At 35.4% G+C, this 26,850-nt stretch overlaps 1 protein-coding gene across 2 annotated transcripts in view; it reads right to left on the reverse strand.

Annotated features, from left to right (window-relative positions):
- Positions 1-26,850, reverse strand: part of MARCHF1 (membrane associated ring-CH-type finger 1) — a 560,630-nt gene that overhangs the window by 122,903 nt on the left and 410,877 nt on the right. For both annotated transcript variants that reach the window (XM_045831238.1, XM_045831239.1), the window contains one exon: positions 7,180-7,230. In XM_045831238.1, the coding sequence (XP_045687194.1) occupies positions 7,180-7,230 (51 nt within the window). The remainder of the gene's footprint in view (positions 1-7,179; positions 7,231-26,850) is intronic.

The following is a 26,850-nucleotide window of genomic DNA, read 5'->3' on the forward strand; positions in this document are numbered from 1 at the left end:
CAAAACTCCAACTCTTCCTCTTATCTGAAGGCTAATGAGGGCTAAATAAGTTAAACACGGTACTAATATTGAAAGAAATCACAACTAAATAAAGATTACATAAATTTAAGGACCATATTACCGAAGGAAAAAGTAGAGAATATATTTCAAATCCTCTTGTACCTATTACTTGCCAGAATATATGTGAGGACTCAGACACTCGTTAAATGGTAACAGAAGCTGGCTCACATTGCAGTATGTGAATTGTGATCCGGGCAGGGCGTTCTCCTTGATTGCCTTTGGTTGTGGATGCAGAGGCCACCTCAACCAAGGGTCAAGTTAATAGCTTTCTTAGTCTGGACCGCAGCACTGATAGCCCCCAGATTCTCAAAATGCCTTTGCCTAAAGGCAAGGCTGACCTGTTACTATACCCAAAGCTTCCCAAATTTATTGCTTTTCTTATTTCTTGAAGTCCAGGAGAGTTATTAAGGCTTGTCCTGGATAAAATTCTGAAAACCAACAAACAAAAAACAAAACTATAAAACTTTTCAGCTAGAGATAACAATCCAGAGAATGTGCAACAATCCTAGAATACATATTTCATAATGGCAGTGACTTTAGTAGCTCTGACAGTTGTGAATCTCTAGCATCTAAACTAATTTTTGCACGCAATAAATTGGTGTTCTATAACTATCCGATGGGAGATCAATCCAGTGTTAGCCAAACACACAAAGCTCATCATCATCCAAAAGACTTACCCTTTTATGTGTATTTCTCTACAGATATGTGGAGATGTAATTCTACTCTTTATGAATTTTTCATTTGATGAAAACTAAGTATTCTCTCCCAAAAGACATGGATGTGTGTGTGTGTGTGTGTGTGTGTGTGTGTGTGTATTTTTCACACATTTCAAAGGGATCTGAAACAATTTCAGTCTTATTTTTTCCCCATGGATCTTCTAAAGCACTCTAGACAATTTAGAAATCTGTACCTTCTCCAAACATATCACATGCTCCAGAGCAGTACATCTCAAATTACCAGTCTTGAGGCTTGATGAGATCACTGAAAGACTGAGTGTAGAGAAAGAAAAAGCCTAAGCCTCTGGATATAAGAAGTTCTCAGGCTTTCTTAGTCTTCCTCCAACATCTTGACTAATTCAATTGAATTTATCCCCATTTTCAATTTTGGCCTCAGGACTCACACTCTACAAAAGTTCTCACATTAGTCTGTCACATTTTTAGTTGTTTCTTAACTCTACATCCCATTTTACTTCATCAACCTATCAAACTTACCCCCTAATGATATGTAGTCTGAGGGTATGGCTGATTTATAGGTCCCTTGTATAAACAAACCAAGATGATCTCTCAATAAATCAGAACATTAAACACCTGTTCAGAGATGCAAATGCTTGGCTCAGGTTAACCTGAAAAAATTCCCAAACACATTTTACATTTGGGGAATACTTTCACCTTGACCTTGCTGGAGAGTATTTGGAAACTTAAGGGAAATCTGGCAAAATGGGAAGAAATGAAAATTTACAGAAGTAAAGTCAAAGCATTTGACTTTGATCCAAGAAAACCATCTACTTACTTAAAATGTTATGGTTCGTGTAATGACTTGTACACAGTACATCCTTACAAAAATATTGGGTGAATAAATTGTATTGACTACATCATACATCTCCATTTATTGCTCAATTAACTGGGGAGCACAGACAAGAGAAGAGAAAGCTTTAGGAATAATATTTTATACACAATGCACTATCTTTACCTTAGCATTTACATGTTTCTAGACCAACTGAAAAATTTAGATGAACCTCTGTCAAGTAAATGAAGTCTCAAAAATATAATAGGAAATGGTGGAAACTCCCTGAAATATCATTTTGTTAAGGCAGTGGCCTTGGACTTTCTTTTCATAAGTAGATTAGATTTTGTGAGCTGCTTCCTACATAGATGAAAAAACATAAAGTGTTTTATTGAAAAGAAAATCCTAGATGTTGATTTGAATTGAAAGTACAAGGCTTTCTTTCCTTTTGACAGTTTGCTTTTGAAACGTTCTTCTTGTGAAATACATAACACACTGTTGCTAGTTGAACATAATGATCCCTCCCCAAAGAAAAATAAAAGAAAGGCCAAATTTGGCTAATTTTGCATCTTGAGGAGCCAATTTGTGAGTCATATGTGTGTTAAAAAGCATAAAGCACTAATATCAAAAGCAGCTTTTGAAAGAGGAAAGAGTAAGTGATGGATAAATAAATGCTGCCATGTTCACACAGAAGTTCTTTTGGCAATCACACATTCATTGTTTTGTTTTAAACCTATATAGCTCCTCTGCAACTTTTTGGTCAACTTTGACATATCCAAGGCACACAAATCTTATTAGCATAAAAAAAAGAGACATAGGTCTGTCTGTCTTACATGTGCTAAAACAAACTAGAAATATAAACTAATAAAAAATTAAAAGCTGGAATGGCCATAAAACTTACAGTATAATTGCAATGGAATAATATATGGCACAAAAATTCAGAGGTAAAGACTATAGAGAAAATTTTTAATGTTCATCAATAATTCGACATCTGTTATTTATCCCACACTTGGATATTTCATATTCACAATAGCAAGAGCATGTTTATACAGTCCTGAATAACAAAACTAATGTTCAGGTTCATATCTATTTACTTTTAAGAAGTCTCAAGGATCTTGATAGGCTCTTAACACATCTCTGTATCTCCAAACCAGATAACACTAATGTGACTAAAGAGAATGCATCCTATTTTCAAAGTTCCCTGTCAAGGGCCCTAAAAACTATGTTATGTACCTTTCTCCTTATAGTCCATGTTTCCTAGCTTCTATGCCTTGTACCTATATCCCTTTAAATGTACTTTCCTGACTGCTGATCAAATCACATCCATTCTTCAAGTGCCTCTTTATGAACCATTCTTCCAAGACACCTTCTCTGATGTTATCTTGTCTTCTCCAAATGGAAGTGATCATTCTCTGAACTCTCATAACCTTCTGTCTCTACTTTTTTGACTAATATAACAAGGGTTGCCATGACCCTGCCCAGGTTCAGTGATTTTCTAGGACAACTCCTAGGACAGAACTTATAATCATACACATAGCTATGACTTATTACTGAGAAAGGTGACAAAGGAAGATCAGCAAAGGGAAACCAAGAGAAAATTTTCAACCTTCTGAAAGTTTACTCCCAGTGGAGTTGCACAGGATGCACTTAATTCCTGCAGCCATGAATTGTGACAATGTGAGGTGCCGTATCTACCAGGGAAACTCACTGGAGACTCAACGCCTAGTTTTTCTTGGAGCTGGTCAGGTAGGAACCTACTGCCCAGTATATATCAAAATTATAGACTCCTCTAAGAAAGCAGTCCTTTAGGTCAAACTACATAATTTACACAATTTAGGCACAGTGAACTATCTGTATCAATTAGGACACTACTCTAATTCCCAGATGCCAGCCAAGGACCAACCTGCCAGCAGGTCTTTCTAAGACTATGAGTCTCAGGCCTGCTCTGTTATCTTCTCTGCATTAAAAGTTATACCGTTCAATAATATATATATCACATACAATATGTGATATGTAATGTATATGTCATATTTCAATGCCTTCACTGTATAATCACTGAGGACTTGGAAGATTTTTTTTCATTACTCCATCAATCCTAGTAGAGAATAAAACTCCTGATGAGAGACATTCCACAAATATTGATGATTAGAAGGTCTACTGATTCAGGAGGGGACAGCAAAAACAAAAAGGCAGAAAAGCAGACTCAACAGTATGGAAGGAATTTCTGCTATTCCATTCTAAGACAAGTCCTCCACATTATCTGTGATTGTCCATAGTAAGGAATAGGGGATGGCAAAAACTTGATAAAGGATAAGGAAGGTGGCCATCCTGGATGATGTTATTAATTATTATTGATATTTACATATACTTTTTAAGGAAACAGGAACATGCAGTGCTTTTTTTTCAATAAAATTCTGTCATATCACTAACATCTTGCTTAATCCTATCAAATCTCTTATTTATTTTCATTCCAGTCAGAAAACAAGGTACATATTTTAATCCATGTCTCAAATTCACTTGGTTACAGAAAGGACCTGTGAGGACTTATTTGATGCTGTTATTGAGATATAAATATTTAAAGCCCTATAATAAGAAAAGCTCATACTACACAAGGCCAGTGTTCTAAGTACCACTTCAAGAGTTAGAAACTGTTATATATTCTCCTTTTATAGACACAGTTACTAAGGAAGTTAACCCTCCTGAACAATCACTCTGAAAACCATACTCTTAATTACTCTGTTATAATGCTTATCATGTCCTTGAAAAACTCAGTCTTTTTTTGATATAAAAATTATTTTGACAAAATTAGAGGAAAAGCATCCTAGTTCTATTTTAATGTTTTCTCCTTCACTACTTTAAAAGAAAAAAACCCTACAATATTGCTAGATTTTGTCATTTCATACTTGGTCTTAAAGAAGAATTTATCACTTAGTAATTCATGAAAAAGTAGTGAGGATTCAACAATGTATTTAGCATTTGTAACTGTCATTATGAGCATGAATAAAAGGAAAGTTATATTGATTTAAATAAAAAGTATGCCCACTAAAATTTCCTTTCTCTGTAGAGGTGTGGGAGAGTTGATTTTTGCTGTTGTGCAATTAGGGTGACTGTTGAGGAAGATATCGTTTAGTCCTGGCTGGTGTGGCTCAGTGGACTGCGTGCCAGCCAGCCTGTGAACCAGTTGCCAGTTCGATTCCCAGTCTAGAGACCATGTCTGGGTTTCAGGCCAGGTCCCCAGTAAGGGGCATGTGAGAGACAACCACACGTTGATGTTTCTCTCCCTCTCTTTCTCCATCCCTTCACCTCTCTAAAAATAAATTAATAAAATCTTTTTTAAAAAAAAGAAGCCCTGACTGGTGTGGCTCAGTAGATTGAGTACCAGCCTGCAAACCAAAGGGTTGCTGGTTCTATTTCCAGTCAGGGCACATGCCTGGGTTGTGGGCCAGGTCCCCAGGGAGGGACACGTGAGAAGCAACCACACATTGATGTTTCTCTCCCTCTCTTATTCCTTCCCTTCCTCTCTCTCTAAATAAATAAATAAATAAATAAATAAGAAAGAAGATAGCTTTTCATTTCTCTCTGAATACAATGCAACTTTTTTCAGGTACTGCCTGCCTTCTGCACAAGGACACAGTTAATACATTGCAGAGCCTGGAAGAACTCACAGAATGGAAACTATACTCCTGACTTTTTTACTCCTTATGGAACAAATAATTAAAAGGCTAAAATGTTATAAACAAGCTACATTATGTCAGACACAAACAGCACTTTGGAAATGCAGATGTAATTTCCCCCCAGATAGTGAAACAACATTTCCTGTGGCCAAGGAGTTGTCCGGACCATTTACAAGTTTCTAGGTCAACATTAACGTTTAAGCTCAGAAAGAAGACAATGTTCTGCAAGGCTCGTCATGATGTGACTAAGATAATAGACAATTCAAAAGTGTTGTTTTAATTTACAGCCACTTAGAAACTTTTCCAGGTGACTGACTGCATTCTCATGTCACACAGGAGAAAACTGTGTGGTAGGAAGGTTAAGTGAATGTCTAATGGTTAGATACGTAAATTCCTGTGTAGGAAGCACCTTGTACTCAGATCCTCTCCCCACAGAGTTAGTACACTTAATCACAAAGCCACATTGCCTCTCAATCTATGAAGGTACCCAGATTTGAATGTCACTAGAATGTTCAGTACCGTATATTGAGCTACAATTCTCTACGTGTCTCTTGTATCTCTGCATGTCTTGCGAGAAGAAGCATTGACTGCTTTTGTTCTGGATTATCTTTTTTAAGGAGGTTCATATAGTGTAGAGCATTGTAACGTAGAGATGTAGTCTCCCCATGCAGCAGTAGACAGCTATGCTTACTGTCTGTTAAAAATGTTAGGGTTTCCTATAGTCAGGGTTGTCTTCCTGTAATCAACCCCGTGTGTTTGCAAGTGTCTGTCACCTGGCCCTCTTGGCCTTGTTTCAGAAGAAGTGGCCTTGGCAAATTGACTTAAGGAAATGCTGATAGTCTGGCTACTACTTTTTTGAAGAAATGATAAAGTCCCTTTGTTTCCCAAAAAAGCCCAAAAATTTAATATGCACTTAAATTGGAAGTAGATTTAAGTTCTGTAGTAGATAAAGTTTATTAGTATTTTGGGGACCTTCTTAAAGGAAAACATACAAATTACATATACAAAATTAAGTTCAAGGTTGTGGAAAGGTGCTGGCAGGTGAGGGGACCTGTAATGGAAGTTTTATTCATGGTAAATCCATCTCTGTCTGAATTATATTTTTGGAAGTCATAAACTTCCAATTTGACATATGGCTCTAAATGACTTTTCACTCCCCAAACACCAAGTCTATACATCGTATAGTGCCACATTTTACAGGCTAGCTCTTAATTGTTGCTTCCAAGGCAAAATGAAAATCTAGAGCATCCCTCCCATGAAAAAATTTTTTCAGCACTCTGGTGTCTTGGTTGGATTTATAGACAGTCTAGGGCAGGGGTGTCAAACCCATTTTCACCAGGGGCCACATCAGCCTCATAATTTCAGCTCCTTAACAGTTAAGGAGTAGTTACATTTACACAGCCCTAAAATTATTTTGGCCCTTTGAAGGCAACCACGAGGCTGATGAGTTTGACACCACTTGTCTAGGGAGTATTCTGTTTTTCTCATCTGTTGACACTAAAGTGAATATGACCAAACTAATGTCTTAATTTGATTTCTAAAACCTGCCCTGGTGACAAGAAGAGTTAAATTCTTGCATTGTGGAGCCCAAACTCCTGAAACATTGAATTCATGGAATTGTATGATATAGTTTCATGCGAGTACATGGCAGCTCTGTGATGCTTCAAAAGAGAAAGGAAAAAAACAGACTTTGACGCTCTAAAGTAGCAAATGCTCTTTTGCATACAGCCCTGAAGAGGAAGAAACAGCTTAACGGGTTTTGTTGTGTAAAATCATCTCTCTTCATCACAGCAAAAACTTGAAATACTGTAGTCAAAGTCATTAACGAGTCATATTTGTGTATTGTTCACAGATGAGAATTAGAGGTTAAACTATAAAATATTTGCTCAAAATCATAAAATATGAAAATCAATAAACAATTAAGAAAATAAAGTTCACCTACTTTTGAAATATTACTTGATCGACTTGCGGATCGTCCTGGGGATTTTTCATTCTGAAAAATAAAATTAGAGTCATTGATTAAATGCATGGCAATAGTCTTATCTCAGAGAAAAAGAAAGACATAGCACAGGTGGATGTGTAAATGCTCTCTCTATGTTGTTCTCATAAACATACAAATGGCTTATACAGGATGGCTTGTTTCTTACTAAATTGTGTTTCTCTAGCACACATCAATGTTCCTTTGAAAACATTTCAATTAACTTCAGGGTATGTATCAGTCTAGAAGGACTTATTTCCAGGAAATGCTTATTTCTCTAGAAAAAATATATGCAGTTCCTTTGAAATAAAATTAGACAGTAAAAATACAGTCTAATTTCCCCTTTTGCTTTGCTACCAGGAAATTCTGAGTAAATTCCAATTCTCAATGTATGTAAAAATTGCATACCAGGTACATGGTACATACATCTAACTTGCTGTTTTAAAATGCATTTAATTGGTCTTTTCTGCTATTTTCCTTTTAAAGTTAAAAAACTTGCAAAAGTTACCTTTTTCATAAAAATTTAATTGTTTAAATTGAAAATACTTCTAACATTATTTTAAAATTTAAAATTTTAAAAATAATTTAGAAACTGTAACCTCTATTTTTGCCTCTTAAAGATTTTCCAGTTTAGTAGAAAACAAGCAAAAAAAGAGATTTTGAATAAATAACTTTTAAAAAATGCATACAACTTAAAGTAAGAAGGGACCTTAAAGAGCATCACCCCCTCGTTTGAAGAGCAGAAGCATCTGTTGCAGGCAGTCACAGACTCCGTGCCTACGCCAGGGCCATGCCGGGGCCCGACTAGTCCATTTGGTGGCTCTTTCCATTCTGCCAATTATCTGCTGGTGGATAAGTGACTGGCAAATCAGAATGTCTGCATTTAACATGTAGCAAGAGATCACAGCACACTTTTTCTGCACAGAAAATGTAGGAAGAACTTGGTCTGGAAACCAGAAGTTTCTGAATTGGAAACCAAGGATATGAATTAACCCTGCCCCTGAAAGTACTGTAGGAGTCTTTTAAAAAGAAAATTTCTGAGCATCTGGACTCAGCACTAAAGTGGACTCGAGTAGACACCTTGACAGAGGTCATTTTTCAGAACTAAGTTGTTATAAGAGCCTGTGGATCTGAAATTGCCACATGATGACAGCTTGAAACAGTTTCAGAAACATGCTGATGACAGGATATGGCAACGGTGTCGTTATGGAAATACAGTAGCCACATTCACTGTAGAATGTCACTGTGTTGTCCACAGGCTTGCAGATAGATATTCCAGCAGAACAGTGCTTTTTCCTTTACATGCAACATCCATCTCCTACAACCACTGATGTCACTGTGGAGCATGTTATTACAGACCAAGATGGTCCCAACGATTCGATTAGTTACACCTCATAACGGCCCCCACGATCCAGGGGGAGATTAATGTATCTACTACCCACAGACATTTTTCCTTGATTAGCTTCCTCTGGTGATGGAGAGAGGCACTTTTCTACTGACATCTCAACTCCTCTTCCAGAGATTAGAAAACAAAAGCAATCCATCTTTCCTTCTCAGTGACATTCAGGAATTTTGACACAATAGAACAGAGGTAAATAGACCACACGCTATTAATAGGCTGTGGGAGCCGTTTTGTTGTAGTGGGTTTTGTTATGTTTTCTATATTCAAATGGTATTTGAGAACATGATTAAGGAGCTAGAATTGAAAGGTGCTTCAGTGGGAAACAAGAAGTAAGTACCACAGGAAATTTAATTTGGCATCAGATTACTTGATTCTTCAAACCAAATAGGACTTTGTGGTGTTTTCAGATAACACAAGGAGGGTCAGGTTCCCTCCACAATTGTGAATAAGTTCAGCACAGGGTTACAATAAAGAGATAATTCCCATTCTCTTCACCAGCATTCCCCAATCTAATGGGGAGGAAGCATCTATTTGATTATTTAGTACTTTAAGAGATCTTTTAACTTGAAATCCCTTGGTTCTGTTTTCTCCTAAGACAAGGTTAGGCACTGAAAAACTAAATGAGCTTAGGCAAAGGTTAAATTTTTTTTTTTTGCTATGGCTTTGTTCTCTACTGTGGCTATTCCAGTCAACATGTGGGAACAGGGGGGTGCACCATTGCCATGCGGGCAGCAATGGGGAGGGACAGGCTGCCTTGCAATTAGACCTGTGGGAGCGTACCAGCTGCAGCAGGAGTACATTGTTTGACATTTCAGGACTTCAATTTCCTCACTGTGAAATGGAGATTGTTGTAGGAATCACACAAGCTATAAATAAAAACATTTTATAGATTTCGAGATCATAACATGTCCAATGTCACTTTTAGGTGGAGAAAACATCAAAAGAGCTCCCTCAGATTTCATAATGGCCATCACGGGTTACTAGACTCATAATTTTAATGTAAACATCTGAATTTCTCAGTCCTGCACTTCTGTCTCTATTGTGGATTAGATTTTGGCCTACAAAATTTAGGAATCGAAAATCAAATTCTTCTCTACCCACGGGGATTAAGAAAGTTTGGTCTGCCTTGCCTTTGAAGCAAAGCACCAGAAGTACTTTATCTATTGGAAAACTTCCAAAGCAATCTGTCTCATTTGCTATTAATTAATTGGGTGGCTTGTCTCATTACTATCGCAATAACATATTCTTCTTTGCAGATTAGTCAAATACGGTTGTCATACTTCATTATGATCAGCTTAAATTCTTTACCTTAGATTAAAAGAAGCTGTATCAGACTCTAACATTACTTACTGCTACCCAAATTATAGTGACCTTGTAGGTCAATAAAAGTTGGTACCAAAAAGTTCTAACAAGTCTGCACAAAAAGTCTGAGGTCATCAAGTGGTAATGCTGGATTTCAGCAGATCATTTACAGTATGCAGAGGGACAGACTTCTAGTTTTATATGTGCTTCTTTAATATTGTCAAGAGTTTTCTAATTTTTGGTGTGATATGAATATATCCAAGATTATCAGTTTTGTCATTATTATGAATAATATATCATTTTAAACATTTGATCTTCATTAAGCATAGTTGAATTTTTATTCCCACAAGAAAAAAATGATTAGCAAATAAAACAAACCACTACTAAGTTGTTTTAATATATAATTGAAGGAAAATGGCATAGTCCTCTGAAAGGAAGTAGTTTTTGATAAAGAATACACAACATGACTGGATACGTAAGTAACTGCATACAAATACTCTGCATTTTATCATTGGTCGGAAGAGGACAGTAAGGCGGCTTGTAGAAGATTTCATATGTAAACCAAAGGGAAAAAACCTAGCTGTTCCCGAGTGAAGAAACCAGAATAGGACAGACTCCCAGAGACCACTGATACAATGCTATTCTGCAGTATATTCCTCCCTCTCTCTCTCTCTCTCTCTCTCTCTCTCTCTCTCTCTCTCTCTCTTTTTATTCCTAAGCTAAGAACTAAGAGTATTTGAAAGAAGGAAAAAAATAAGATACTTTGAAGAGTCACCTGAAGAATTTTAACTAGATAATATAGTATTTTTGCTGGGGTAATTAAAGCTTGTAATAGAAGAAAAGTCTTTGAAAACAGTGTAACTTATACACACAAAAATAAACAAGAACATAGAAAAATTGAAGACAGCAACATTTAATTAATAGATACATAAAGAGTCCATGTATATTAATTAAAAATACTCTTTTTAATGTCTATAACACATTAAAAATTATTTGACCTCAAATAATACTTTTATAAAAGTATTCATGTAGAGGTTTTATAGGGCATTTCTTTTGATACTGAGCAAGTTAAATTAGAAATAAAAATATGAAATGTGATTAATAAATCTTAATCACCTGAAAATTAATTACCAAATTGGTCTAAAGAAATAAATATTCTCTGGAAAATCATAGCCAGGAACTTTAGAAAATATCATACTAAGAACTTTGGAACACAGCAAAAAGCTATAGCTAGATGAACATTTATAACTATAAATGCCTATGTTATGAAAGAACACAGTTCAAAGTAAAATAAAAGAATATAGTAAAAATTATAAATATAAAACTAAAACTCATTAAGTGGATAAAGTAATAAAGATAAATATGTTTTTATAGCAGGTCTTTTGAACATAATTACAAAATTGATGAACTTCCTATAAGAAATGTTATATAAGAAATGAGAAAGGATACATAACCAAAGACACAGCAAAGATCAGAAAAAAAGATTATAAAAGCTACAGGTACAGCTATTGCAACAAATTTGAAAACCTCAAGAAAATGAATCATATTCTAGCAAAACAAAAGTTGTCAGGATTTATTTAAGACAAAGAGAAAAACTTGACAATGAAAGGAAGAGATCAGAAAAGTAATGAAAATCTGCACACCCTAAAAAAGTTAAGGGCATAATTATTTTATAACTGAGTTGTATTTTACTTTTAAAGAGTACATAGTTCCAATTTTACTTACACTATTATTTACCATGGAAACATAAATGTTCCTAATGCATATTATTAATCTTGCATAAATGAAACTGCAAATGTATTTAAAAAGTACTCAAAAAGAAATAAGGAAGGAGAATAAAATTATTCTCTAATCTTATTTGGGATGACAGATGCAAAAACTCTTTACAAAATATTAGCTCTTATCTAAATAGTAGCATATATCTTTGCTACATCAGCAGTTTATACAAAAAATGCACAGGGAATAGATAAATCTGCCTTATTCCAGTTATTTTCTTATCAAAGGTATGTAATTCAACATAATTCTTTTTTTTAATTATTGTTCTATTACAGTTGTCCCGATTTTCCCTCATTGCTCTCCCCTGGGCCTCTGCCCTCTCCCACAGCCAATCCCCACCCTGTTGCCCATGTCCACGGATCATTCATACTTGTTCTTTAACTAGGCCCTCCCCCTGCTTTCCTCTCTTATCACCCTCCTCCCTTCCCTCTGGTCCCTGTAAGTTTGTTCCTTGTTTCCATCCCTCTGGTTCTATTTTGCTCGTGTGTTTGTTTTGTTCATTAGGTTCCTGTTATACGTGAGATCATATGGTATTTGTCATTTGCTGCCTGGCTTATTTCACTTAGCATCAACATAATTCCTAAGGTTAATACATCGAAAGGGACCAACATGATCTTACAATTAAATGTCAAAAGAATATTTGACAAACATCAGCAGTCTTATTATAATGTAAGTTCTAAGTGAAATAAGAATTAAAGGAAAACTCTTAAAGGAATAAAGACAATATTCTAAAAACCAACACCAAATATCCTAAGTGGTAAAATAATAGAATTATGTTAATAAAAGAAATTCTGTTAGGAATTTCTTGCTGTTATTACTCAATTTGTCTTAGAGTTTCTAGCAAATACAATAACAAGAAAAAACTTTTGTAGAAAAAATATTTTAAAAGAAGGGATAAAACAATCTTATTGATAGAATGTTGTTACTGAAATTCCAAGTCTCTAAATTAAAAAAAAATAAACTACTACAATTAATGAGACTTTAGTACAATAGCTAGATACAGAATAATTACAACATGACAGAGTCTATTAAATTTTCTAAAATCCCTTCTCCCTTCTTCTGTATTGACCCAATAGTAACCAGTATACATCTTGCCAGTCACATTATATCTCCCTTCCAGTCACAGGTTGCCTACGACTCAATTCTCTCCAGTGAGCTGTGAATATAGCCAGCAGTTGACAGTTTCCTGACCGTCCCATAAATCTAAAGTTCCTTCCACGCTTCTTATATTGCTCTGTGCTAGGACGGTGAGTATGAGAGCAAGCCAGGAAGCCACATGATAATGATAGCACAGCTGAATTCCCTTGAGTCCATGAATGACCACATTGTGGAGAGCCCTCGGACAATTTGGCACATACTTTCTAAACTGTCATGAGAGAGAGAGAGATAAACTTGTATTTCTTTTGGGCCATCACATTTTTTAAAATTTATTATAACAGTTTAGTGTATCCTAATGGAAATATTGCAAAACCAATCCCTTTCTCTCTTCTAGCAGTAAATATCCAGAAACGTAATTTAAAAAACCACTTAGGAATAAATTTCACAAGGAAATCATAAAATCTTATTAAAATGTACACTATAAAATCTTACTGAGGGAATATAAGTCATAATCTGAACAAAGGAAAGCACCATTCTTTGATGGGGAGCTAATTCCAGTAAATATAAATCTTCTACCAATTGACATGTAAGGAGAAGGTAGTTTCAGTGAAGTCTCCAGTGGGGCTTATTTCTTCCTTTCTGAAGCAGAAAGAAGATAGATAAAATGGTCTTAAAGAACATACATAGAAAAAGAAATGCTTTAGACTAGTTAAGAGAATAATGATAAAGAAGACATCTCCCTATGCTAGGCATTGCCCATATGAAACGTCACGGTGATGAAATCAATACAGTATCACCGTAAGAATCAACTGGAAAAAAAAGGTCAGTGAAATTCAGAATAAGAAAGAAATCCAGAGATATAAACTCTCCACATATAACAAAACTGGTATTTCAAGTCAATACTGAAAGGATACTTTATATAATAAATGCTTCCGGACAACCGTCTCTCCATGAGGAAGAAAGAGTCAAACCTGTATCACAGAGTATGTACTATTGCAGACTCCAGATGGAACGGTCTGAGATGTGAAGAATACAAAAGCCTTTGAAATAAGCCTAAATTATCAATTCATCATTGGGGTGGCAGAGATCTATATAACTAATATGGGACCCAGAAGCTATGTCATTATTTAATTATATTATACTTGAAAAAATAAAAAAATTAAAGTGAATACACAATAACAGAGTTAGGAAAAGTACAACATGGAAGACTGATAAAATTTAGTTTCTATAATATACAAAGAAATTTTGTCTATTCACACAAAAAGGCAACATTAAAAAAAAACCAACAGAAAAAAATTAAGCAAAAATAGGAATAGACATTTACAAAAAAAGAACTATAGATTGTTAATAAATATATGACAAAATGCTTAAAATCTCAGTCAGGAAAATGTTCAAGTAACAAAGCATTGCTGGAAAAGTTGAAAAGGGTGATAGCTTCTCTTGTTGGCAAGGATAAGACAAAAAAGTACTCTCAAAATTTGCTTGCAGAAGTGTGAATTTTTGCACTATCATTTGAAAAACTCTGACAACATCTGGTGAAATTAGAAATATAATATGCAGTGATGTCATGCCTGGGGATCTACCCCAGAGAAATAAAAGCATTGATTGGTACATAAGGGTACGTGAACGAATTGATACAATGATGTTCTTAACTGGAAAAATAATCCTGGCAATAAAGAGGTGCCAATTGTTAAGCTAATGCTTCAAAGCTTTAAGCCCACCCTCCCAAATTCTGCTCTAGGCTTGGGACTCTGCACACCATCTTTCTGATTCATGATCGGGTTCCCTCTGGAGCTGCACTAGGAAGAGGGCACCACAGGGAGTCTGAAAAGGCTCCATCCTATTTGATTCCTATTGGCTTCTTATTTGCTTCTTGTGCATGTGAGCGTCATCCTAGGAATGCATCTTCACCCTTGTAGCCGCAGTTCCCTCCTGTAGCAGCAGCTGAGTCCAGTATGCAGTCTTCCGGACACTGTCAAAACAGCCTTGTTGCACTTTTTAGACACCAGAACCAGCCAACTAACTGGCTCCTTCCCCAGAAGTCTGAGTTTCAGTTCCATGGATCCCCTATTTCCAGCTTTAAATAACCATAAGTGGTTTCCTTTGTTCATCCAGACTTGCCCTCCCCATTTGCAATATCTTGGTGTTCTTTTTTTGGCCCTTTTCTGTTACTGGTTAATGATCTTTTACAGCCAAGCACTCGATCTTTACATTAAATTTTCTGTGTTAAAACCAAAGGTCTAGTTTCTCTGTCCCAACTAGATCCTGACTAATAAACAATGCTCATCAATAGAGAAATGATTAAATAAGTTATGGTTGAGTCACATCGTGGCATATTATGCAATTATGAAAAAGAAGGAATTGGCACTCTGCTGTTTAACTTAAAGGAATTTCCACAAGATGGGACTGAGAGTGAAGAGTAAAATGAGAAGTGGTGTAACGATTATTTGTGAAACATATAAGGACAGAACTCCTATAAAAAGTGTCCAGGTATGAACATATATGTTTGGAGACATGCATTTGCATGTGATGGTACGAGCACAGAAAAAAATCAAGAAGAATGTGCACAGGTGTGTTGACATGAGTTTCTGGGGGGTGGGTTGGGAGGGGAGGGGTGGGGAGAGTCCGGTGGAAGAGGAAACAGGAGGAGGGACGAGATAAGGGGAAAAAACTCCTTAGAAAGCAGAAAGGCATAAGAGTCTGTTGAATGCTTGTTTATGTAAAATTATACATGGATATGATATTACAATACAAATATGAAATTATATATTTATCTATTGGCAAGTGGTAATATTCATCCATGATATATTATTAAGGAAAAAAAGACTTAAGGACAACATGTAGAGGGTGATTTCAATTCTTTTATAACACATATACTGAACCTCTATGAACATTTATATTTACATATATATATAATTAAATCCTCACCAGAAGATATGCTTATTGATTTTAGAAAGAGAGAAAACGATTGAGAGAGAGAGAAACATTGGTGAGAGAAACATCGATTGGTTGCTTCCCATATGCACTCCAACCGCGAATCAAAGCCGCAACCTTTTGGTGTACGGGAGGAAGCTCCAAACAACTGAGCCACCCAGTGAGGGCTACATATATATTTTTGACTGAGCAAAAATATGTCCATGCAGTATCACTTATTAATGCACCAGTCTATGCACAATCACTACCTTCAGCCCCTGAGCATGGTGGGACTGAGGGGCAGCAGCCCGGGCCGTGGGGCCATTCCAGCCCTTTCTTTAAATATCCGTGCAGTACAGTTTTACTTCTTTTTCTTTTTTATATTTATAAATTTAACTTATTATATTTACAAGACAAATGCTTTGGAAGTTTCTGAGTGTTAAATTGGACATGGAGAACACTTTTATTTATTTCTTTTTCTTTTTAAATTACATTTACTGGGCGACATTGGTTGACAGAAAAGATGAAGTGCTGCCATTTGCAGCAACATGGATGGACCATGAGGATTTACTTGTTTGGGGGTCTTTTTTTGGTAAAAGGTCAAATGAAGAAAATTAAAGAAACAAAAATGGCAAAATCAGTCTTACTCATCAAAGAAAAATATTTATATACGAAGGAAGTGTGTGTGTATGTGTGATCAAAAGAACTGCAAAAAAGTTTGATATTGATGTTTCCCAATGCAGTACAGTACCGGGAACCTAAAGGCACTGAATTAATTAAGTCATGTAGGATTGATGGGGAAACTGCAGGGCGTGTGGCTACAGCAGTTGGATCAGAACTGCGGCTGCATGACTATGGACCATAAAAAAATCATTTATCTTCTTTGGCCCTGGCTTGCTGAACTTGCAAAATGGGCCTAAAGGCCTTACAGGAGAGTACAGAAACAAAGACCGTAAACTTGGAGAAGGCATAGCCCTGACAGTAAAGCACTGTGTAAATATAAACTAGGACTATTAGAATTATTAAGCTTGAGTTTGCTAGCATTAATGAAAGATTAGTGAAAAGGACACTTACTTATAAGTGGTTACATTTATTATTAAATTTTGCACTACACAGAGTTTTCTGAAAACACTGAATTTTCTTAAAAACAAATATAGGATGCCCAAATATCAAACTTAATGAAAAAACTTGCCACTGTTGCTAATGATAATGACTAAAAGCTTCCCTTGTACTCAGATAGACCAAATAATTATGCTGGCTAGGAAATAAAGAATATAAAAATCATGCTATACAATTCTGCCCTCCATCCTTAGAAAAGCTGTATGAAAACATACCCTTGATGTACACATTTCTAAAGAAAGACCATTTACCAATGAATGACATGCCATTCTGAACAAGTTAGTGACTGCAATTGCTAGCATGAGAACAAAAGGAAATTTTTTTTAAAAGAAGTCTGCACACTTCAGCACTGAAAATGTTTCAATCCAAGTCATATTTGGATGGAAATAAAAAGAACATAGTAAAGTGATCACTGGTTAAATTGCCAGAGCACAGGGAAAAGGCCCTGAGGATTTAATTTACACATCTTTCCAGTTATGAAAAGACAGAAAATAAGGAGCCCTGAATGGCTGCTAAAAAGCAGATGATCATTTCAGTTCAGTGGCTCATGTGAACAGGTAATTACTACTGCTGTTTTTTCCCCAGTACAGCATGAGCATAAGATAAGCATAAGCTTTCAGTATACAGCAGTTGAACACTTTTAAAGAGTGTAACACAGGAATTTTATTGGTGCCATATTCTGTTTCTATGACTATGTTCACGCCCCTAGAATTCTAAGAATATACACATAATTTATAAAACTTCTTGTATTTTTTCATTGATCTATGTAAAAAATCTCTCACAATAATCTTCTTACTTAACAGTATCCCCCCAAAATGTACTATTTCCTTGAAATATTTTTCGCAAAAAATAAAATACAAAGACCCATTTCTTATGATTTGACTATTTTTGCCTATAAATGCTTCACATTTCACTAATTTTGAGGCTTTTTTTGTCTTGGGATCTCAGAATTTCAGCAGTGATTAAAGACATTCTGTGTTCATTTGAGTTATATCCATGCGTGCTGTTCAGCTTCTATTTGTCCCTACAGCCCAAGTCCCACTCTCCCCCACGCTGCCACGTGCCCAGGAGGCACACCCGGATGGATCTCATCTCAGGCTCTTTTGTTCTCTGACTTGCAAGTCTTCCCCCAATGCAGAGGCCCAGGGGATCATAGGAACGGAGGAGGATCACAAGACCCGAGGAATTATCCCATCCTTGAGATACCACCAGAGGCTGGCTCTGTCCCTCAACTGCAGGTGGCAGCGTTTGTCAGGCCATCCTTTCCACAAAGTTCTCTCTGTCTTCAGGCTTTGGGAAATGTTCCTTCTTCTTGCCTCTTCAAGTCTGTGAGTGGTAACCACTCTCTACCGTTTCTAGCCAGGGGTTACCGAACTATCCTTTGTGCTTTCTACATATTCTGCTCATACCTGTTACGAATAGACTATTAATTTTCCCCAAATTATCCAGTTTGGAAGTGCCATCTGTTTCTTTCTAGATCCTCATGGATAAAAATCATCTTCAGTATTCTTTATATACTTTTGTAAAAAAATTGTTAATTTTCACTATTTTTATCAAATTAAGATCTTAGAAAGTCATTCTGAAGGTGTGGTCATATTAACCAACCACAGTCTGTAGCTATGAAAAAAATCTATCAAGTGCCTTTCAAACTACATTCTATGCTTTCTTCTATGAGCTTAATTTAAGATTGGAGACATGTTTTTATATGCCAGTCCACACATTAGAGACCAACCATTTAAAATATGCTGTGTGGTGGGATGTTTTAATTAGCAGTTTTCATCTTCCCTTCTGTTGAAGATACTTTAGGGATTATATATTTCTTAAGACATTGTCAAAGAAAGTTCAGGTTAGTTTTTTTTTTACTACATTTTGGAACCCTCATGGTGTGTGCAGGTATGTGTGTGTGTGTGTGTGTTTGCCATGGCTTTAGTATGAGAAAATAGTCGTGTTTCTGAGAGAAATTCCACAATATATCCCTTATGTAATGGCATAAAAATCACATGAAAACATTAAACATTTTGCAACCTAAGCAAACATATGTTTAAGCAAGTTTATGATCCATGCACAGGTTGGTGATCCTTTTTTTCCTGCACCTTGGACGAGCCTCACTTAAATGTGATGCAACAACTTTAAGCATTCCATTCTTGTGCCTGACTTCTATTCCTGCTCCACTCCATTATTCAACTCTTTCTCCCTCCTTCCTCCCTTCTGTCAGTATCATATAAAGAAATGTGACAAAATTTCACCCTAGGGTATGTAAATTCTGGTTGTGTAAAACAGCTGAAGACACATGGGGCTTTCCTACTTGAACAAATAGGCAAAATGACCTTGAAATGGATGAGAACATAGTTCCAGGAAAGCTGATATTGCCCAAAATTTCAGAGCTTTTCCTCACTGTCATTTATTTAAGGTCCTTTTTTTTTTTTTGACAATCCCTCATTATAGGATAATATTAGCCCTCCAGGCAGTCTGGAGTTACAGATCTCAAGGCTACCTTTCATGGAGCTCTTTTAGGAAGACAGCCTGAAGGTTAATCTTGGTTTGCATGAAGGCGGATCTCGTGCACACATGAGAAAGATCACAGCAAGACTGCTCCGAATTTATCACAGCAGCTCTAACTGATCCTTTCTCTCTTCATTTTTATCTCTCTCTCTCTTCTGCTACTTCCTCAGCTATTTTAAAGACAGAAAGTATGAACCCACCCTTCTGACAAGAATTTCAGAATTCTTGTCCATTATTATTTATTAGATTAGTTAGTTGACAAAAATAGAGGGTAGGAGAACAAGTGACCTCACAAGAGCCCAAAGTGAAATCAAATTTAATGTCCCCACGTACGTGCCCACTTGGATCCAGGAGGAAGTGTTCAGGAGTGGCATTGGAATGTTATCACTTAACACAGTATTATAACGAGTCAGTAGTAAATTTGCTGGAATGGTTGGGCTCAAATTCCAACCACACCACTTCTGGAGTTACCTCGGGCAACTTCTGTTGATGCATCTGTAGAATGCTGGTAATAATATAGTCCTCTCAAGGCTGTTGTGGGAATTAAATTAAAGTAGGTGTTTAGGCTAAACAAATGATAGCATAACTTTATACTTTATATAAACTTTATATCTTATTTATATACAGGCTATATTTCATTACATTAGAAACAATCTGTTAGAAATAAAAGTTCTGAATTCATTTCTTAAAAATGTGAAAAACTTAGTTTCAGACCTATGTTAACATAAAGCACTTCTTCATGACACGAAAGCTACCCCTTCAAAGCTCACCTGTGGACACTGGTAGAGGTATGAGACCCTGACTCGTCTAGGATAAGGCCAGTATGGAACAGGGTATCTGCCTCAGGCGCTCACCTGGGTGATACAACCAATAGCCTTGGTGGCCTTGGTCACTTTCAGAGAAGTCTTAATGAGCTGATGTATTGTAATGCACAATTATAATGAAATATGTATATACCATAAAGAGAAGGGAAGAAATGGTATACAGCTATGAAGACATCTAATGGTAAATATAATATATGATATGCATAATAACAATAACTAAATAAGCATAAGAACGAATTTTCAGTCCTTTCCTCGCTGTCATTTATTCAGGTTCCATTTTTGAGAACATACATGGTTCAAATCCCAGATCAGTTCGGCAATCACTAGCATGTGGCTTTGGGCCAGTCACTGTACTTTTCTCATTTACTCTTTTCTGTTTTTTTTTTTTAATATAATAAGTAGGATACTAAGAAGGATTTCTGGCACATGTTTTTTTGAAACATGATAGAAGTGGAAGATTTGAAAATGCAAGGTTTTAGCCACTTGATTTCCAACACACACATAGAAGCCATTCCAAATAAATATACAATGTCAGTCAAAGTTTGCTTGCTATGCAAACTCAGCATATATAGAGACCTCTATGTTCCTGTCCACAAACTTCTTTTACATAAAAATTCTGGAGACTCACTGTAGATAAATAGCAATTACTATTGAAATTAATGTGGGTGTCAGTTAATATATATTATTCTAGTTCCATTACTTGATAAAGTGTTTCTCAAAGGAGGGGACTATATTTCAATTATATTCTATTCTCTTTAAATCCAATCCAATACCTGTCCAGAGTACCATTAATGTTTGATAAAGAAATAGAACTATAATTCATTTTCAATGTTTCTGAGAGATATTAATTAGCATAGGTATCCTTGAAAATAGACAACAAGTATATGATGGCAATTTATATGGTATTTCATTCATAAACAATATGCCTTTATTTTTCTGCATTTATAATAGCAAAATCAAAATCCATTCCTGGTTTTATAAATGTGGCTAAATTATAAAGTCATAAATACAAAGCAACATTGAATTTACTTTGGTTGTTGCATATTATATTCTGGATTTCAGACACAATATTACAAAATTCTCCAGGTGGTAACACTGTTTATGACTCTTCAGTAGCAGTACCGGGTTAATCAAAAGCAATTGTACTTTGACCTATGGTGATGAGCTGAAATAGGAAAAAGAGGGAGAGAGAACAGTGGTCTAATGCCAATTAAAAGTAGTACCTTAAATTCTAGCTTTACAAGCAATAATGCGTCTGCTTTAGCTGACTCTGTGCCAGCCAAGGGATATTTATGTATTTGAGCTTCCTTGGGTTTAAGAAGTGTTTACATAATTTCAACCACTCAGAAGTGAGTATCTGAAGAGGCTGAATTTTAATCTCAGTGCAAATCACCAGGACCCAAGACATGCGTACATGTGCACACAAGGAATATGTATTAATTACTACTTATTAAAGAAATTTGAATTTTTCATAATATAAAAAACTCTAGGGATAAATATAATACAATAAGGCCTGGAATATCTGCAGAATATTCTCTACTTCAATATCAGAAGTTCAAGAGGCATTAAGACCTTTGACCACAGGAGATTCGAAAAATTAATGAATTTCAACCACACTCTACGGGATGAATAAAAATCAACACTTCCTAGATCTCCACTTATAATCAGATAGTCCAGGGAGCAATTCAGTTTCTACATTTTTTGACAAACATAAAAATGTAAAGCACAAAAATTTTAGCAATGACACTAAAGATAGGTATGGGCAGTCATCAAACTACTGGTGGTTCAAAATCAAACCATGTTAGTAAATTTCTATTTATTGCTAGGAAAATTTATGTGCTTGTGTAACTAGTTTTCTGAAAGTCTTCATGGAAGAACAACATTGAAATTTTATGATGGCAAGCTCTGGGAGGCCTATCAAATCTGGCAGATATTACTCAATTTATATACAAAACAAAGCACAAGCATCCAATGAATACAATTATCTGGCTTTAGTCATAATCTTAAAAATGTGTTTCAAAGTACAAGATGCACAATTTTGTAAATGTTTATTTGTACAGAGTAACTTGCGAATTACCTTTATAGTGATAGGTAAGAATCATTTTATGGCCTCCCAGATAATAATATTGATTGCCCTAAGAGGTTGCTGCTAGACAGAATTGAAATCAACTAAATCAGACAACATGAAAATCAATAAAAATCTATTATTTTAATAGAAATACAACCAAAAGCTTAACTTACAAACACGTAGGTAGAATTTATCATGTTAAAAGATAACTAATATGCTCCCAGTGCATACAGAATTCAAAGGACATTCCTAGGGTAGTTCCACACCCAAGATCAGTCCCGTGGGGACCAGTGGGTAGGTAAATCATTTGTGAGCAGAGAGCAGGCTGGAGTGAAGACAGATGGAAAAAAGCATCACCTAACAACCAAAAAGTTTACAGAACTACCAAAGTTTTGGTTGGCTACTAAGCAATAAGTCTATGTCCAGCAACTATTATGAATCTAGAAAGTTTTTACCCATAGTTGTTCAAATGAATAAATTAACAAATTTTTATAGACATTAATGCCGTATATGTATAAATGTTTACAGTTAATAGGATAAATTAATTTATAGTGTCTCTGCAAAATTATCCTAGGGAGTATGATATTATAGTTATTGATTTATTTTAGCAGAAGGTTTATATTTCAAGTATTAAAAAATAGGTGATAAAAATAGTGTCATAGGAGGAGAAAATAAACAATGAGAATTTAAGTGATAAAAGATAATACATTTTTCATTCAATAAGTGCTTTAGAAAATTAAAAATAAATCCTCTCGCTTTCCATAGCCTGTAGTTGTGAGGCAGTAAAGAACAGCATGTACAGTACACACAGAATCTCAAGTCAGAAATCACAAAGCTTGAGTCCTGGCTCTGTCATTTGTTGATTAGCTGTGTAATCTTGGGAAACTTACTTAACTTCTCTTGTCAGTTTCTGCAGTTGTAAATGGTAAATAATGATAGGACTTATCGTTAAGTATCTTCATCATAAGAATTAAATGAGATACTTGATGTAAAAGCTTTGGCCTCTATCCAGTTAATATCTGTTTTTAATTTTTATTAAAATATTATGTTTAGAATAACATTTCATTTTTCATGGCATCAATGGTCTTCTAATGTGAATTTTTGAAAGTGATGAGAAATGTAAGCAGTCACTTATGCTTAACTTTTAAAATATCACTGCAGTTTTTTATTGCACACAATCACATATTTTATCAAATCAGTATTTTAGAAGTAATGCTCTATGGGAAGTATATTAGCATGAGCAACCAAAACATCATGAAATGTCAGGTCCAAGACATACCTTTTTTTTAACTTTCTATTTTTATAGATAAAACAGATAACAATCAGTGAAATAGTTTCCTCAACTGCCCTAGTTAACTTGTAGCACCTGCCACAAGTTCAGTGTTTATTCAGCTGAACTTACTCAGTATTCATTATTTCATTAATTTATTCATTCAATCAACAAATACTTTTTAACCCTATATGTCTCTGCTGCTTGTTGATAATACAGTAAATAAAATGAAATTTTAAAGGATATAAAAATAATGAAAACATATAATACACAGAAGCTTTTTCGATGATAAAGAATGTTTAATAAGTGACAAGTGGAGTTATCACTTGAACTTCAGAGAAGTAGTAAATAATTTTGTTACTTCTGTAGCCACTCTGTTTCTTTCTTTCCCATCAAAAGAGTATTCCTTGTGACTACTAATTGTGGTTTTATGAGATCTTGGTATCACACACCAATAAAAATCCATTATTTTTTATTGCTTTTTCCTTTCCCAATACCACCTCTACTTCCATTAATCTTTGTAACATTCTTTTTACTGAATTCTTATTTTTCAGATATCTAAAAGTTGCAGTGCCCTAGGGGATTACTTTTAGATCTCTTCTCATCTCCGTCTATACTCACTCATTGGAGAGCTCTTCTAGCTGTATGGGTCTAAGGACAACCAATAGGATAAAGGCATCCGAGTGCATAACTCCTTGTCTGATCTCTTCTTTGAACTGAAGTTAGGATCATCTGTCAGAACTCTTTCTCATCACCTCCAACTACCTATTTAGCATCTCTACTTAGATTTCTAATAGGCAACTCCAATGTTCTTGTCCAAATCTAAGTCATCCCTAGAATGGAGGGACAAGAGCAACTCAAATATTGTGAGGCCTGCCCTAGATCATTCAGTTTGAAAGGTGCTATCACTATCCACGTCTTTCATAGAGCCTTGGGCACTTAATGAAAAGAATACATTTTAAAACAGAATGTTAATTACATTCAGGAAAAAAATAGTAAGGTAATACTCCCTATGTCCCAGCATACTCTTCCACATATACAATCCATTATCTTCATGGCAACTAGAATTATTCTTTAAAAAGTAAATCAAGCTACTCAGCAGTGGAATCATGTGAGCATCACTCACTGCAGTACTGCATAGTCAGAATTAATTGGAAATCTATTTCTTGCCCAGTTGGAGTAATGGAGAAGCATCTGAAACAACTGAAAAAGAAAACCCAACAAAATGTAAGAAACAATGACTCTCAAGACAGTGAGCAAAAAAACACAGTGATCCTGAGAGATGACCAACAAATCAAGTCAGTCCTACAATTATTCCAGATTTCTACCTGGACAGTTCCCAGCATGGGGATAGAGCCCAGGCAGAAACTGGCAGGTTCTCTGAGTTGAGGAAGTGGTTTGGGGAGTCAAAGAAAACCACGGACGTGAGATTTCATAGAGCTCAGTAACAGAGACCTGATAATGGCACAGCAAGAGAGCTGGAGAGATGCTGAGGGGACCCTTCAGATATTCAGCTGAGTATGATCAGCACATGCACATGAGCAAACTTTCTGAAGGAACCACTGACACAGGGAAACAGCACCCTGTATCATGCAAGGCCAGAAATAATATTTATTGCTAACAGCCACAGTTGATAAACCTTATAATTCACAGAGTTTTTGTTAGAGTATTAAGGAAATCTTGCCTAGTAATGATGAAGTGACCCAAGGATAAAATTTATCTTATCTCACCTGAAAAACCCTCAAAGCAAAACTCAAGAGGATCAAATGGTTTCCAACTTACTAAATGACATCCCAGGACAAAGTTCAATAACATTTTTAGGAACACAAAAATATCCAGCACACAGTAGAGTGAAATGCACAATGTCTGGTATCCAATCAAAAGTTACCAGGTATACAAAGAAGCAGGGTGTACCATCCATAATGGAAAGAGAAATCAGTCAATGAAATTAATCTATAAATAACAAGGATGGTGTAATTATTATACAAGGGAGCGGAGGGTGCTGGATGGAGGGGGGCAAAAGGGTAAAAATCAGGACAACTGTAATAGCATAATCAATAAAATATAATTAAAACAAAGAAAAAGTGCACTGAATGGAATTAATAGCAGATTAGATTAGTTTAGCAATTTTCATCCTTCTTTATCTCATGGCACACACACATTAATCACCAAAATTCTGTGGCACATGAAAAGTATATTTTTTGCTTATCTGCCAAAAAAACAGGTATACTTTTGATTTATTTACACCAGACAGCTTTGTTGTGTTGGCTGTTGTCATTTTTTTCTAATTTGACAATCCAAGGGAAAAGAGGTCAGTGCCCTTGACTAAACAGTCAGGGATTGCATGTTTAAAAATTTTTGTGGTGCACTAATATGTTGCAGCACACTGGCTAAAAATTGCAAAATTAGCTGATAAAAAATCAGTGAATAAGCTCTTCACAATGGAACAGAGAGAAAATGATGTAAAAAATGAAAAGAGCATCAGTGCACAGGAGGACAAGTTCAGGCAGCCAAATATACGCAATGGGAGTCCCAAATATATGCAAAGTGGAGACGAGAGAGGAAATAAAGGCTATTATTTTCTAAATGATGAACATTATACATGCATAAATCCAAGACACTCAACTAACTCTAACCTCAAAAACATAAACAACTGCATGAAGGTACATCATAATTAAATTCCTTCAAACCACTGACAAAGAAAAAAAATTTAAAACAGGAAAAAAGACATTATGTAGAGAAACAAAAATAAGATTGTCAGCAGATTTCTCACTGGAAACAAGGGAAGCTTGAAGATGGTAAAGCAACATCTTTAGAGCAACAAAAGAAAAAAGGAATCTTTCAACTTATAAATTTACCAGGGAAAATATCTTTCAAAAAGGAAGGCAAAATAAAGACATTCACATATACAAAAGTTAAAAGAGTTCACCACTAGCAAACTTGTTTGCATTATATAAATAAATGTAAAAGGAAGTCTTCCAAGCAGAAGGAAATGATTCCGGATGAAAACCTGGGTGTACACAAAGGGATAAAGTGCCCTGGAAATGGAAAAGGAAGGAAAGGCCAAAAACTTTAATTTAGCTTTCATATCATGTTCAAATATTAATTCATTATGAATCTTAGCTATAAATGGAAAACCTAAAACTATAAAATTTTGAGAAGTTACATAAACCTTTGTAACCTCCAGTTAAGCAAAGTTTTCTTAGGTAAACTATAAAAAGCATAATCCATGAAAGGAAAAATAATGATAAACTGGATTTCACTAAAATTAACAACCTCGATCTTCAAAAGACACCCTTATATCAGTTTTACACGTGGTTAGACATTTATATCATTCATCACGCGCTCCTCCTGGTAAGTC

Source organism: Phyllostomus hastatus, unplaced genomic scaffold (assembly GCF_019186645.2).
Source record: "Phyllostomus hastatus isolate PE091 unplaced genomic scaffold, TTU_PhHast_1.1 phas_contig_159, whole genome shotgun sequence".
Lineage (NCBI taxonomy): Eukaryota > Metazoa > Chordata > Mammalia > Chiroptera > Phyllostomidae > Phyllostomus > Phyllostomus hastatus.